This window comes from Salmo trutta, chromosome 30 (genome assembly GCF_901001165.1).
Source record: "Salmo trutta chromosome 30, fSalTru1.1, whole genome shotgun sequence".
Lineage (NCBI taxonomy): Eukaryota > Metazoa > Chordata > Actinopteri > Salmoniformes > Salmonidae > Salmo > Salmo trutta.
The window spans coordinates 10,027,226-10,042,689 of record NC_042986.1 but is presented as its reverse complement, the minus strand read 5'-3'; the positions used below and the strand labels follow the sequence as shown (position 1 = coordinate 10,042,689).

At 39.8% G+C, this 15,464-nt stretch overlaps 1 protein-coding gene across 1 annotated transcript; it reads right to left on the bottom strand.

Annotated features, from left to right (window-relative positions):
* Positions 1-10: 10 nt before the first annotated feature.
* LOC115167900 (carboxy-terminal domain RNA polymerase II polypeptide A small phosphatase 2) lies at positions 11-15,104 on the bottom strand. The gene is made up of 7 exons (XM_029722632.1): positions 14,486-15,104; positions 9,669-9,823; positions 8,338-8,442; positions 6,417-6,473; positions 5,550-5,642; positions 4,410-4,595; positions 11-2,206 (listed from the first exon to the last, which is right to left on the bottom strand). Exons 1-7 carry the CDS (start codon positions 14,544-14,546, stop codon positions 2,081-2,083), a joined length of 783 nt encoding a protein of 260 aa, XP_029578492.1. The 5' UTR covers positions 14,547-15,104; the 3' UTR covers positions 11-2,080.
* Positions 15,105-15,464: the final 360 nt, after the last annotated feature.

The window sequence follows — 15,464 nt, the reverse complement described above, 5'->3', positions numbered from 1 at the left end:
CACAAATAGACAAGGAAATATAATCCAACTTTATTTTGGCAATTTTTGCCCAGTTTGCGTCTAATATACACTTATACACTTATCCTGAAGGCCTAACATTTGTTTTTATCCAGAGTGAGTTACAGGAGCAATTCCGGGTTAAGTGCCTTGCTAAGGGCACATCGACAGATTTTTCACCTAGTCGGCTCAGAGATTCAAACCAGCAACCTTTCGGTTGACTACCTGGCGCCCTATTGGAAGTATGACCCATCTTACACTGAACAACAATGTATAGAGCTAAATGTGTGTTCATGATTTACAATTTACATGTAGCTTTATTTAGTTTAATTATAACAATGTCAATGAGAACAACTAAATCTACACAATATCAACAACCAGATATCTTTGGTTATTCATTAGGATTGGTAAACATTCATTCAAATGTCTTAATTAAGTGATCAACGTACACAATAAAAACGGACATAAACATTATAAAAACAACTTGATTGTACCAACATAAAATAATCCTGGTTTCCATCATTATTTGTGGAATGGCAATATACTACAGTAATGGTATAACAAACATCTAACCCCTGAATTTGGTTATTGTTTTTTGATTTACATTTTAGTCATTTAGCAGACGCTCTTATCTAGAGCGACTTACAGTAGTGAATGCATACATTTCATAAATTTTTTCCCCTGTACTGGTTCCCCGTGGGAATCAAACCCACAACCCTGGCGTTGCAAACACCATGCTCTACCAACTGAGCCACACGGGACCATTGATAACACAATGTCGTTGGTATCATCTATGATGATTCGAGGAGTAATGTTTGAAAGGCAGTTTGGAGGAAAATATGTGATTAACTTTACACAATCCAAAAATACTAGCCACAAATTATAATTTGGCAGAGGTTTTGAATATTGTTGTTTTGATAACCTCATTTGCAGTGGGCAAATAATGACACAAATGAACACAAATTGTAAAAATAAAATAATTCAGCATTAGGAGTACCACAATTACATATAGTTTTGTTAATACAGTATTTGACCACATTCAGCATGGCATAAGGGTGCATATATCTGACTGAATTAGAAATGCATTTGTCACTTCTTTTAGCAGTCTTACTTATCAAAACAAATAGTGCAACTTCTGTCATTTAGTATTACAAGAAAAACAGAAAAATAAACGTGTTAAGACTGGACCAAATATTCTAAGAGCGACACTATACTGTACTTCTGCTGAGCAGCCTACAACCATGCCATCCAGTGTGTTGGCATTCAAGTGACCAGATTAAAGAAGTTTGTCCCAAATGATAAACTCAAAGAGCTTTATAAAACTTTGTAACACCATTGTATGTTAATCATAAAAAAATATATATAATGTTGCTAATATTTTAAGCTCTTCAAAATGATTTACTTACAATGTATTCAGTACTTATTGGAGGCATTTTGCTTTGTTGGCCATTTTACAGTAAAAAAATATAAATATTTACATACTTAAACATCCGTTAAACGTATAGTACATGAGCATATGCTGACTGGTCATATATCCAGGAAAATGTAAAGAACACATTCCGTTGGCATTCTGGATATGATTGTGACCCACCCGTATAACAAGTAGCACTGTAGTCCATCATGATTGCAGAAGAGGATTGCATAGTGAGATTGGAAGAAAATAATAATAATTAAAAAAGTTTGAGCTGCTTGGTTTTTGTGTTTGTTAAGAAAGAAAAAAAAGGCACAATGATACAAGTGTCCTGAGTTAGATCAGGCCATTCAGGCCTCTGGTTTGGCAAAAAATAACCACTTTATTCATATTCATTTGGAGTGATTGCAGTACTCTACGGTATTTTGGCTCAGAGTTGTCAGACAGTGGTTGACATACAGACAGATGCTCAGAGTCTCAGAGAAAAGGCCTTAGAATGTCATGAAGTGCTCGTCTGAAACAAATACACTGCATGTGCCTCTGGCTGGTGAGCATACAAATACAATGTTATATGAATAGAATATTATGTTTCTATTTCTATGGTGGTTGCGTATGTTCTGGGCCAGGTGCTGGCTAGTCTGGCAGTGAGAGCAGGGTCCTCTCCCGCCTCCATCATGGCACTCTTAGCTCCCCCAGTCTGATGTAGACATCTTCAGCCTGACTCAGGTCTTCAAACACCGGCAGCAGGTGGAGCAGCTCAGAATCCTCCACATCATCAAACCAGGACACCACAGGAACCTGAGGGAGCAGCAGAGAAACCATTCGCTCACTTACTAATGCTTTGTTTGCAGTGTTGGGGTATTGACAAACTGTATATTCTTGTTGTATATATCGGAATGTATATATATCTGTGCTAAATCTTAAGTTCATATTCTGTTAACTCAAACCTAAATAGTAATGTTGTTGACTCATCCTATACTCATACAGCGCATTCGGAAAGTATTCAGACCCCTTGACTTTTTCCACATTGTTATGTTACAGCCGTATTCAGAAATTGATTAAATAGTTTTTCCCCCTCATTAATCTACACACAATACCCCATAATGACAAAGCAAAACCTTTTCGTTTTTAAAATTTTTGCAAATGTATTAAAAAAAAACCCACCTGCGCTAAATTCAATTCAGAGCCTTTACTCAGTGTTTTGTTGAAGCACCTTTGGCAGCGATTACAGCCTAAAGTCTTCTTGGGTATGACCCTACAAGCTTGGCACACCTGTATTTGGGGATTTTCTCTCATTCTTCTCTGCAGATCCTCTCAAGCTCTGTCAGGTTGGATGGGGAGTGTCGCTGCACAGCTATTTTCAGGTCTCTCCAGAGATGTTCGATCAGGTTCAAGTCCGGGCTCTGGCTGGGTCACTCAAGGACATTCAGAGACTTGTCCCGAAGCCACTCCTGTGTTGTCTTGGCTGTGTGCTTAGGGTCGTTCTCCTGTTGGAAGGTTAACTTTCGCCCCAGCCTGAGCCCTTTAGAGCAGGGTTTCATCAAGGATCTTTCTGTACTTTGCACAATTCATCTTTTCCTCGAATCTGACTAGTCTACCAGTCCCTGGCGTTGAAAAACATCCCCACAGCATGATGCTGCCACCACCATGCTTCACTACAGGGGTGGTGCCAAGTTTCCTCCAGACGTGGAGCTTGGCATTCAGGCCAAAGAGTTCAATCTTGGTTTCATCAGACCAGACAAACTTGTTTCTCATGGTCTGAGAGTCTTTAGGTGCCTTTTGGCAAACTCTATGTGGGCTGTCATGTGCCTTTTACTGAGGAGTGGTTGCCGTCTGGCCACTGTACCATAAAGGCCTGATTGGTAGAGTGCTGCAGAGATGGTTGTCCTTTTGGAAGGTTCTCCCATCTCCACAGAGGACTTCTGAAGCTCTGTCAGAGCGACCATCAGGTTCTTGGTCACCTGACCAAGGCCCTTCTCCCCCCGATTGCTTCGTTTGGCCGGGCGGCCAGCCCTAGAGTCTTGGTGGTTCCAAACTTTTTCCATTTAAGAATGACGGAGGTCACTGTGTTCTTGGGGACCTCCAATGCTGCAGAAATGTTTTGGTACCCTTCCCCAGATCTGTGCCTCGACACAATCCTGTATCGAAGCTCTACGGAAAATTCCTTAGATCTCATGGGTTGGCTTTTGCTCTGACAACTGTGGGACCTTCTATAGACAGGTGTGTGCCTTTCCAAATCATGTCCAATCAATTTAATTTACCACCGGTGCATTCCAATCAAGTTGTAGAAACATCTCAAGGACGATAAATGGAAACAGGATGCACCTGAGCTCAATTTCGAGTCTCATAGCAAAGGTTCTGAATACCTATGTAAATAAGGTATTTCTGTTTTTTTTATTTTTATAAATTTGCAAACATTTCTAAAAACCTGTTTCGCTTTGTCATTATGGGTATTGTGTGTAGATTGATGAGCAAAAAAATACATGTAATCCATTTGAGAATAAGGCTGTAACGTAACAAAATGTGGAAAAGGGAAGGGGTCTGATTACTTTCCGAATGCTCTGAATGTGGCCAAAGCATAAAAGGAGTGAAAACACTAACATCTCAAAACAGACCGTTTAAAAAATGCTTGCTATTTCCTCATAGAGGATGATGTCATCCTACTTGCCTGAATATTTTTTATGACGGGTATACGCCCACACCATTCTGTTGTTGGGGTAGGCCCACACCATTCCACAGAAAAGCTGCTTTTTAACATACTTTATTACAATTATTTTTAAGAAAAACTATTTCACTCATATTGTAATTAATTATAGGTCATATTACATGGAAATCTGTGAACACTGGACAGTTATTTTAAGTGGAATATAAGGTTAAACCTTTAAAAAGTGAATAGAATAGAATGCAGTAAAATGTGAAATAATATCATGTTAATTATCAGTTTGAATCCTGAAAAAGGTCACAGTTGAGTTGAAAGAAGTTGAATGAAACCCAAACTCACAGCATTCTCAGGATGGAAGATGTATGAGGCAGGAGAGTTGTCCAAGATGAGGGTCTTATGGAGCTCTCTGCCCAGTATGCTGAGGTCTTTGACATAGAAACCCTGGTGGAACACACAGGACTCCCGGAACAGCCGCGCCCGGAACACCCCACACTGATCCAACAGGTCAGTCACTGGGTCTGCATACTAGGGGAGGGCAAGGAAAAGGGGGGAGAGGGGGGTCAGGGAATGCAGGAAAGGGCAAGACCAGAAGCAGGGAATGGAGAGTAGGGGGTAAATGAGAGTTTGGATTTGGTGCAAGGTGTCACCAAGGTTTACCCAAGCTACTAATAATGTACAGTTGCGGTCAAATATTCTGGCTCCCTTGCACTTTAAAATGGGGCTGAATGTTCCATTTTCTCTTTTCAAAACTGGTTGAATGGCTATTTTTACCCTGTATGCACCTTTAACTTTTGGGCTCCCGAGTGGCGCAGCGGTCTAAGGCACTGCATCTCAATGCTAGAGGCGTCACTACAGACCGTGGTTCGATTCCAGGCTGTATCACAACCGGCCGTGATTGGGAGTCCCATAGGGTGGAGCACAATTGGCCCAGCGTCATCTGGGTAAGAGTTTGGCCGGGGTAGGCCGTCATTGTAAATAAGAATTTGTTCTTAAACTGACTTGCCTAGTTAAATAAAGGTTAAATAAATAAAAAATATGTAACTTCCCACAGGTGAGATAAATAACACAATAAATGAGAATAACTTGCCTTCAACCAAATACATTTTTTATATTTAAGTCCAGGCCATTTTGCTTTTACTCTGAAGTGTGAACACCAATTTTGTTTCTATTTCAACTCATTAAAAAAAAATATATATATATATATATAAATAATTGTGCAAGGGTGCCAATATAGTTGACCACAACTGTAACTACACGTTACATTGAAAACGTATGCTAGCTCCTAATATGCAAATTCACAAAGCAGGTTTTGGCACTAGAAAGGTCATCTAACGCATGGGGAAAAGGCTACAGAGGGTTGGGAAAGAGAAAAACGTTTAAGACTTCCTAAACTAGTATTCAAAATGAAGAGTAATCTTCTCAAGAAGAATAGTAGGGAAATGTCATAACACAATGTTTTATTATTATTTTTCAGCTTACCTTGGCAAGACTGGCAGTAAACAGAATGCACTCAAACAGCTCTCCCATTCGCTGTAGGAACTCATCCACATACGGCCTCTTCAGCACGTATACCTGAAACAAACACCTGGAACTAATGTTTTGTAACACTTTGCATTATGTTGCCCTTATACCTAGCTATGTAATAACACTATAATTACTACAGTAACAACATTCTTATCCCTTTACTAATTGCTTTGAAATTACATAGTAATGGAGTATTATATTATTATAATATTCAATCTTCCTCTGTAGTCATACTTATATTTCTTCCACATTACATGAAATTGTTGTTGTCATTGTGTCCATTCCAGTTGCTGGTGGACAGTTCCTGAAACAAGTAATCAAGAACAGGCCGTGCATGTGTTAACCAGCCTATCCTGGATTACTTGAACCAGGCAGAGGCCCATGGTGAAGAATCCCAAACCAAACGACGGTACTCACATGCGCAGTTGTGCATATGCATTATTTGCATGAAGTTCTGCATGCAAAGGATACAACACAGTGTTGAATTATTGTCCCCGGTGCAGTGCATTGATGAGTCATTTCTGTACCACAGTTTCTCTATAAGTGTGCTCTAAAATTATAGCATTACTTATTTCTGAAAGGTGAAGTAACTATGCTGAAATGACTTCCTTTTAAAAATATTTTTATGCTTACACTTCCTTTCCCATTCAACCTCACATCTGTCCACTAGAGGGCTCATAGCACCCATAACAAACCTCATCTGTCCTAAAAACCCATCCTATTTTAAGCTCAGCAAACACTGAACTCTGAACACATCAACATACAGTACATGAACGCCAAGCTACCCGACTCAACATACTGCATTTAGTTCATATATTTTACCTGGTGTGTGGTCCCCTCAATCTCCACAGGCACTATGAAATCTGCATTACTAATAGGCTAAGGAAAGAACACAAAGGGAGCCGTTGAACATTCTAATGCAATTACATAAGATAAAATCACTAAGACTTGGACTATAATAACCACAGAAATATAATATACACTACCGTTCAAAAATGTGGAGTCACTTAGAAATGTCCTTGTTTTTGAAAGAAAAGCACATTTGTGGTCCATTAAAATAACATCAAATTGATCAGAAATACAGTGTAGACATTGTTAATGTTGTAAATGGCTATTGTAGCTGGAAACGGCTGATTTTTTAAATGAAATATCTACATAGGCGTACAGAGGCCCATTATCAGCAACCATCACTCCTGTGTTCTAATGGCACGTTGTGTTAGCTAATCCAAGTTTATCATTTTAAAAGACTAATTGATCATTAGAAAACCCTTTTGCAATTATGTTAGCACAGCTGAAAACTGTTGTTCTGATTTAAAGAAGCAATAAAACTGGCCTTCTTTAGACTAGTTGAGTATCTAGAGCATCAGCATTTGTGGGTTCGATTACAGGCTCAAAATGGCTAGAAACAAATAACTTTCTTATGAAACTCATCAGTCTATTCTTGTTCTGAGAAATGAAGGCTATTCCATGTGAGAAATTGCCTAGAAACTGAAGATCTGGTACAACGCTGTGTACTACTCCCTTCACAGAACAGCGCAGACTGGCTCTAACCGGAATAGAAAGAGGAGTGGGAGGCCCTGGTGAACAACTGACCAAGAGGACAAGTACATTAGAGTGTCTAGTTTGAGAAACAGACGACTCACAAGTCCTCAACTGGCAGCTTCATTAAAAACTACCCGCAAAACACCAGTCTTAACGTCAACAGTGAAGAGGCGACTCCGGGATCCTGGAAAGGCAGAGTTCCTCTGTCCAGTGTCTGTGTTCTTTTGCCCATCTTAATCTTTTATTTTTATTGGCCAGTTTGAAATATGGCTTTTTCTTTGCAACTCTGCCTACAAGGCCAGCATCCCGGAGTCGCCTCTTCACAGTTGACGTTGAGACTGGTGTTTTGCGGGTACTATTTAATGAAGCTGCCAGTTGAGGACTTGTGAGTCGTCTGTTTCTCAAACTAGACACTCTAATGTACTTGTCCTCTTGGTCAGTTGTTCACCAGGGCCTCCCACTCCTCTTTCTATTCCGGTTAGAGGCAGTCTGCGCTGTTCTGTGAAGGGAGTAGTACACAGCATTGTACCAGATCTTCAGTTTCTTGGAAATTTCTCGCATGGAATAACCTTAATTTCTCAGAACAAGAATAGACTGACGAGTTTCATAAGAAAGTTCTTTGTTTCTAGCCATTTTGAGCCTGTAATCGAACCCACAAATGCTGATGCTCCAGATACTCAACTAGTCTAAAGAAGGCCTGTTTTATTGCTTCTTAAATTAAAACAACAGTTTTCAGCTGTGCTAAGATAATTGCAAAAGGGTTTTCTAATGATCAATTAGCCTTTTAAATGATAAACATGGATTAGCTAACACAACGTGCCATTGGAACACAGGAGTGATGGTTGCTGATAATGGGCCTCTGTACGCCTATGTAGATATTCTATTTTTTTTTTTAAATCAGCCGTTTCCAGCTACAATAGTCATTTACAACATTAACAATGTCTACACTGTATTTCTGATCAATTTGATGTTATTTTAATGGACAATTTTTTTTGCTTTTCTTTCAAAAACAAGGACATTTCTAAATGACCCCAAACTTTTGAACGGTAGTGTACATATAACAAAGAAAACCATTATTAACTTTATGATATTTCCTCTTAACTACTGTTGAAACAAATACCCATACAAAACCCTTTAACAGTGAGTTGACAACAGCAGTAGTTACAGTGAGAGTTAAAAAAAAAAAAAGGTCAGTAGCTACCTTGAATGAGCTATGCACCAGTGTTTCATCCAGGTCTATGACCACACATATCTTCCCCTGGTCCTGAGGTATCATCTCCGGCAGCAGGCTGGGTCCAGATGAGAGCTGTGGTGGAGGACACAAGAGTACAGACCAAGGTCACTATCTGTACAGAGCACTCATTGGGGACAACAACACATCTTGCCTGTTTTATTAGGCTGGCTCTATGCTTCATCAACACTTCCTCACTCTACTAGCACTAAAAATCAAAAAGACATTTATAGATTTCAACCAACCAACGCAACTACAGTATAATAACAGTGTCACAGTGTAACACCTGTGGGCTGTTGACAGCAGATGGACTTGGCTATAGGGTCTATACTGTACATACACATGTTACATCAGATTCAATTCAGAGACGCAAACAATACCCGGGCCTCACAACAGATACGGTTTCCCCACTGCTCCAGTGCTGCCTGGAGGACACTAGGTAATATGAAGAAACATGAAGCTCATTTGCCCTTGTTACATGGTGCTAACGCCCATCTACACCTGACAGCCTCACAAGTGGCCAGTGGGCAACAACACCCTTTCATGCTTCTGTACACATCGGTTATGACGCACCGGATACTAAATACTGTACATATCTAACATATCCTATGTCTCCCACATGAACTGACATGCACATCACATTATCCACTCTTTTGTAGGCCCTCTGCACCTCTGTTTTGCCTTAGTGGATTGCAATTCACTCAGCTGTCTTATCGTAGGAGATCTATGTGAACAGACCTAAAAGTACTCTGTAGCCGCCAACCGTCATGGTAGTGTTCAAGATGTTCACAACAGGTGCAGCAGCTACTCCATATTGCAACATGATGTTATAACATCCACGGGCAATAATCCCACACATTCTCACGGGACAATAGGTATTGCTCAACAGAGGAAAGCTATCAATTTCCGATTGTAGTTGTTTTATGCTTTTCCTGCAATTACGCTGGAGTAGTTAAACACGTGATGAAGCACTTGACAGTGGTAAAATAAAAAGCCTGATAGTTGTTTGACAAAAAAAACACTTAGCTGTACACACAAGAGTATCATATCCTTATAATAAAGTCTAACATGGCAAATTATAATGTGTGAAACTTTGTGGCAATTTTTTTTTTTTTAGAATCTGCTTAAAGTGTCCAAACAAGCTTTACAAACACAACAAAATGCAAAATGACACTTTTTAGGCTACATAAAAGTCCCATACTTGGTTGAAATACAGCAAACAACAGTCCATACACTATTTCTGATATGGATAATTACAACAACAATGCTGCCGAGATGCTGAGAGGAATAAATTATGTTACCTTGACAACGCCCCCATTGTCCTGTAGCTCCAGCAATGCATCCTGGGAAGGTGGCAGTGGTTTGGGGGCAGCCTGTGCTCCTCTGAGGCAACAGAAAAGTGCTTTGAAGAGGTTACAGCTCCTAGGCTTCTTCGGAGAAGACCTGCTCACCTGGCCTGTCATTAGGGAAAAAATAAGAATGCTTTTAATGTGTGTGAAAATTAGCTGTGACATAACCAAGCTTTTGATTCAAACTGAGTGATATGAAAATGATATTCACCAACACATTTTACTCATTCTCACACGGCAATGAAGGTTCTTATAAGCCAAGTAGATGGACGGGGTGAGGGAAATGTATGATGTTGTACATTTCTTTTCCCATGAAGAAGTAAGGAGGATTTCCCCCATTTTGAGAGACATCGTTGCTGCACATAATGTAGAATGAACTCCTTGCTCCCTTTACCAAAGGGAGCAAGCACACACATGCACACACACACTCTGGGTTTAATGAGGTTGCTGCTGCTGGAAGGGGCTGGTACATGTTATATAATCACAGAGAGGGCGGGAAAACCCACACTCTTCACTAGGCAGTGACTGCGTCTCAAATGGCAGCCTATCCCCTATTGAGTGCATTACTTGTGACCAGGGCCCTGTGGCACTGGTCAGAAGTTGTGCATAGGGAGTAGGGTGCCATTTGGGACACAGACAGTACTTTCTGCTGTAGAAAACACAGACAGAAAACATTCCAACCATTTCACTGACTCTCCTGGAACAAGACCTCTGGCTGGAGCGGAGCAAGCTGAAGCCAGTCACACCTCAATGCTCCAAGCCCCCTTTGATCAGTCACTGTAAAAATGTGTCCTAGTTCACAGAGGTTCCACTACTGGGGGAAATTAGCATCTATTATTTGGTTGGATTGGATATGCATAGCACCTATGTTAATATACAGTACCAGTCAAAAGTTTGGAAACACTGACTCGTTCAAGGGGTTTTTATAAATGTTTTACTATTTTCTACATTGTAGAATAATAGTGAAGACATCAAAACTATGAAATAACACATATGGAATCATGTAGTAACCACAAAAAGTGTTAAACAAATCAAAATATATTTTAGATTCTTCAAAAGTAGCCACCCTTTGCCTTGATGACAGCTTTGCACACTCTTGGCATTCTCTCAACCAGATTCATGAAGTAGTCACCTGGAATGCTTTTCCAACAGTCTTGAAGGAGTTACCACATATGCTGAGCACTTGTTGGCTGCTTTTCCTTCACTCTAAGGTCCAACTCATCCCAAACCATCTCACCCCAGTTGAGATCGGGTGATTGTGGAGGCCAGGTCATCGATGCAACACTCCATCACTCTCCTTCTTGGTCAAATAGCCTTTACACAGCCTGGAGGTGTGTTGGGTCATTGTCCTGTTGAAAAACAAATTATAGTCCCACTAAGCACAGACCAGATGGGATGGCGTATCGCTGCAGAATGCTGGAGTAGCCATGCTGGTTAAGTGTGCCTTGAATTCTAAATAAATCACAGACAGTGTCACCAGCAAAGCACCTCCACACCATCACAACTCCTCCTCCATGCTTCACGGTGTGAACCACACATGCAGAGATCATTTGTTCACCTACTCTGCATCTCACAAAGACACGGCTGTTGGAAATAAAAATCTAAAATTTGGACTCATCAGACTAAAGGACATAATTCCACGGTCTAATGTCCATTGCTCATGTTTCTTGGCCCAAGCAAGTCTCTTCTTCTTATTGGTGTCCTTTAGTAGTGGTTTATTTGCAGCAATTTGACCATGAAGGCCTGATTCAGGCAGTCTCCTCTGAATAGTTGATGTTGAGATGTGTCTGTTACTTGAACTCTGTGAAGCATTTATTTGGGCTGCAATTTCTGAGGCTGGTAACTCTAATGAACTTATCCTCTGCAGCAGAGGTAACTCTGGGTCTTCCGGATTGAATGACCTTCATGTCTTAAAGTAATGATGGACAGTCATTTCTCTATGCTTATTTGAGCTGTTCTTGCCATAATATGGACTTGGTCTTTTACCAAATAGGGCTATCATCTGTATACCACCCCTACCTTGTCACAACACAACAGATTGGCTCAAACACATTAAGGAAAGAAATTCCACAAATTAACTTTTAACAAGGCACACCTGTTAATTGAAATGCATTCCAGGTGCCTCATGAAGCTGGTTGAGAGAATGCCAAGAGTGTGCAAAGCTGTCATCAAGGCAAAGGGTGGCTACTTTGAAGAAACTAAAATATATTTTGATTTGTTTAACACTTTTTTGGCTACTACATGATTCCATGTGTTATTTCATAGTTTTGAAGTCTTCACTATTATTCTACAATGTAGAAAATAGTTTAAAAAAAATAAGAAAAACCCTTGAATGAGTAGGTGTGTCCTAACTTTTGACTGGTACTGTATGTATGAGAGTTTATAAGCAAATTAAATGCATGGATGGCTCTGATATACAAAACATTGATGCCTGCGCTGACTACAGCTATCGAAGAGATTCATTTTAAAAAATATTTTAAAAGAAAAAGTGGTTTCAATGCAAATCTTCAGGAGCCTTGTTCACACATCTGGACATTCTCATCCTGCTCATCATATTTTGTATAGTGCTAGGTGCAAAAGATAGTCAGTTATTATGAGTCGCTCGCTTGATTCATAATCTTCATCCTTGATCCTAACATTTAATCTCCTTCCATCTTCCTTTCATCTTTGGGGAACTTCTGCAGCCATTGGAATGATGGGTAGGGGTGATGTTGTGGATGTTTGCGTGCATCTGCATGTTGTCATTTGTATGTGGATGTTTTGTTTAAAAAAAATCATTAACGTGAAGGATATAGGATTTTAAATGGTGAGTTCACAGTGTGACTTTCGTCAAATTCCACTCCCGTAACCAACCATGCTACTCTATCTATATAAAGACATACAGGACACTGGACTGTGGCCTGGGTGTGATCATTCAACACATATAGAATAGACCTCTCGTCCTTGGGCCATAGGAAAAATATATGCCATGGGGGGGGTTTGATATCTTTCATCAACACAAACATAACATGCTAGTGCCAAAAGGGGGGAAAGAACCTCTGAGCATTAGGGGTCCAAAGACATTTTAAAGGGTAGAAAAGCCTATTCCTGAATATATGAAAACAATTTTCTAATAAAAGAGAGAAAAAAAACTATACATAATAATCTATAATATTTTTCTCTGCTGAGCAAACATAGGAGCAGAAGGGCTATCCTATCACACATAATCTGGTATTGCACCATAATCAAAGAGCAGTACACGGTGGCGTACCGCAGGCCCGCAAGGTCTGAACACATTTTTATTTGCAGTTTTATAGCTAATCTCATACTATTCTACACATTTTGCAATGAGGCTGAGAGAATTTAGCATTTTTAAAACGAATTTCCTGGAATTCTACTCATATTGCCAAAGGTCTCGAGAGAAAAATGTTTAGTTTTATAGCTAATCTCATGCTATTCTACACATTTAGCCAGTTTAACAGCTAATTTCCTATAATTCGATTTTCTTTGCCATGGTTTATGACGTGTTTATATGCTATCTGCATTTTGGGGGGGTTGAGGGCCCCCAGAGCTATAGGGCCCAGTGCCAGTAGAGTACCAGGCCTACCCTTTAATTCAAACCAAAGTGCCAGATGCATAAAAACAACGAATCTCTGAAACCGCGCTTTACAATGGGCGGAGGAGGGAGAAGGGCATGTGTTTGTGCATAACACTGTCAACACCGACTGCGGCACCTGGCATTTCTATGGTTATGCTTGTCATCTTTCATCAGCAACCGTTTTAGGTTACATTTCCAACAGCCAAAGAAAAAAAGTCTCATACATTTGCCAATCTTTGTATCGTATAGGCCTTTGATATATGTGGTATTTTTCCGAATGAGATTCGGATAGTGTACCACCCTGGCGCGCATTGATCTGCCCTGATGTATTTGTCTCCAGGCTGAGCCTGCGAACAAAAACAAGACATGGCTGTGCTGTTTGTATGGCTCTAGACAGATGTGACAGTAATATGGAACGGTGCCATACAACAACTAGAAAATAAGATAAAGCATAAATCATAAACACAGGGCAGGCTAAATGCTGGGGTGGTTTGGTTTAACATTTTACGCGCGAAAAGATCACTATGTCAATTTATTCAATTATTATTATTATTAGCTATAATCATATCCCTAAATGTCTAGTAAGATGGCATTAGATAACCTTGTTTTGATCCATAGAAATACTGTAACGTCAACAAAACGGAATAATTTGATTGTCTTAAAAGTCCAATAATGTGCGTAAATAGGTAAGACATATTGATTTGGCTAATGTAATTACAATAGCCAACAAACACTGTTTTAATATTCTTTGCAGGTTTGAATTCGTGATTACATACCGAATGTAATGCAGTTTTTCAAACAGCCTTTACTCTCGCATTGTCAAAAATGTGTTTGAACCAGAGGGGAAACACTTCCCAATTATGCAGGTGTTCCATAATAACTGAAAATCAATCCATGTTCAGCATCACTTGCATGTGTGGGTTTGAAACATCGTGAAATATAATATAGACATTTAATATAGCCTATTTGTATGCAAGATTAATCAAAATGTGTAGTAGGCTGCATAGCCGACCGTCAAGAGCAGTGCGCTCTAGAATGTCGCGCGCAATGTCCGCGACGTTGGAACTGTCAAATGGACGTGCTGGAAACATGTTTACATCAACCTTACATTTCATAACTTAACGAACCTTCTCCATATCAAATCAACCCATGTTTAATCAGAACAAACAATAAAAACGGGAGCATATCCTACCTGTTTTTGGTGACAATTGAATGTCTTCTTTCTGCACTTGAGTGATGATAGATCTTTCCATCTGACAAGCACAGAGCCCTCAAAATCCAATCCGTTCCCCAAACAGAGATAAGCAGCCTTCATCAGGTTATGTTGACAAGTTACTAAAGGATTGCCTTGATAACTGTCATCCGTGTCTGTGTTGGATTCGTAAGAGGCTACATTTCATCAGCAACAATGTTTCTTTATTCCTGGCTTCTTCTGTTGTCCACACATGGGAGGGGCAGGGCGCTTGGATATGTTTTCGTCGTTGCGATTCCCTCTGCTGCGCCTCTCGGTTTACTTTATCACTAGTACATTTCCCGAACGGCCCCTTCCTGTCTCTGCGAAGTCCTCAATTTTCACTCCAACAACATGGAGAATACAGGCGAAAGAAGAAAAACAACCGAGGAAATGGGGCAAGGGGCGGTTTCAAGTTCCCCTTTACAATAGATAAACAACACCGTCAAATTGATTGATTACTGAGAGGAGGAGAATAAAACAGGTTACATCGGCGGTAATATTTCTGAAAATGAAAAATGGTTATGAATAGAATTCGATTTTAAGTGTGAGACTTGTTTTTTTCCCCCAATGCTTTGTTTTTCTTCGGCGGGACTTCAAGGGTGCCTTGAAACCGTTGCTAGTTTCGGATTGGATCTTTGAAAAGTGGGAGTTGCAAAGGCATTCTTCGCTATTCTGCACGCTCCACACCAACAAATTCAAGCGCTGGTTTTGTCACAAGTCGAGTGATTATAAATATGATTGATATCAATTGCATTATTCAATTAGGCAAAACAAGATCAACATATAATTATAATATGAATAATAACAACAATAATAATAATAAAATAGTTTTATTTGATATTGTCATTGATCATATTATCAATCTTTAATTCATTGAAATACACAGTACTTCAGTCATTGCAGTAATGACAAAGAAAAAAACATTACTTCTAACTTG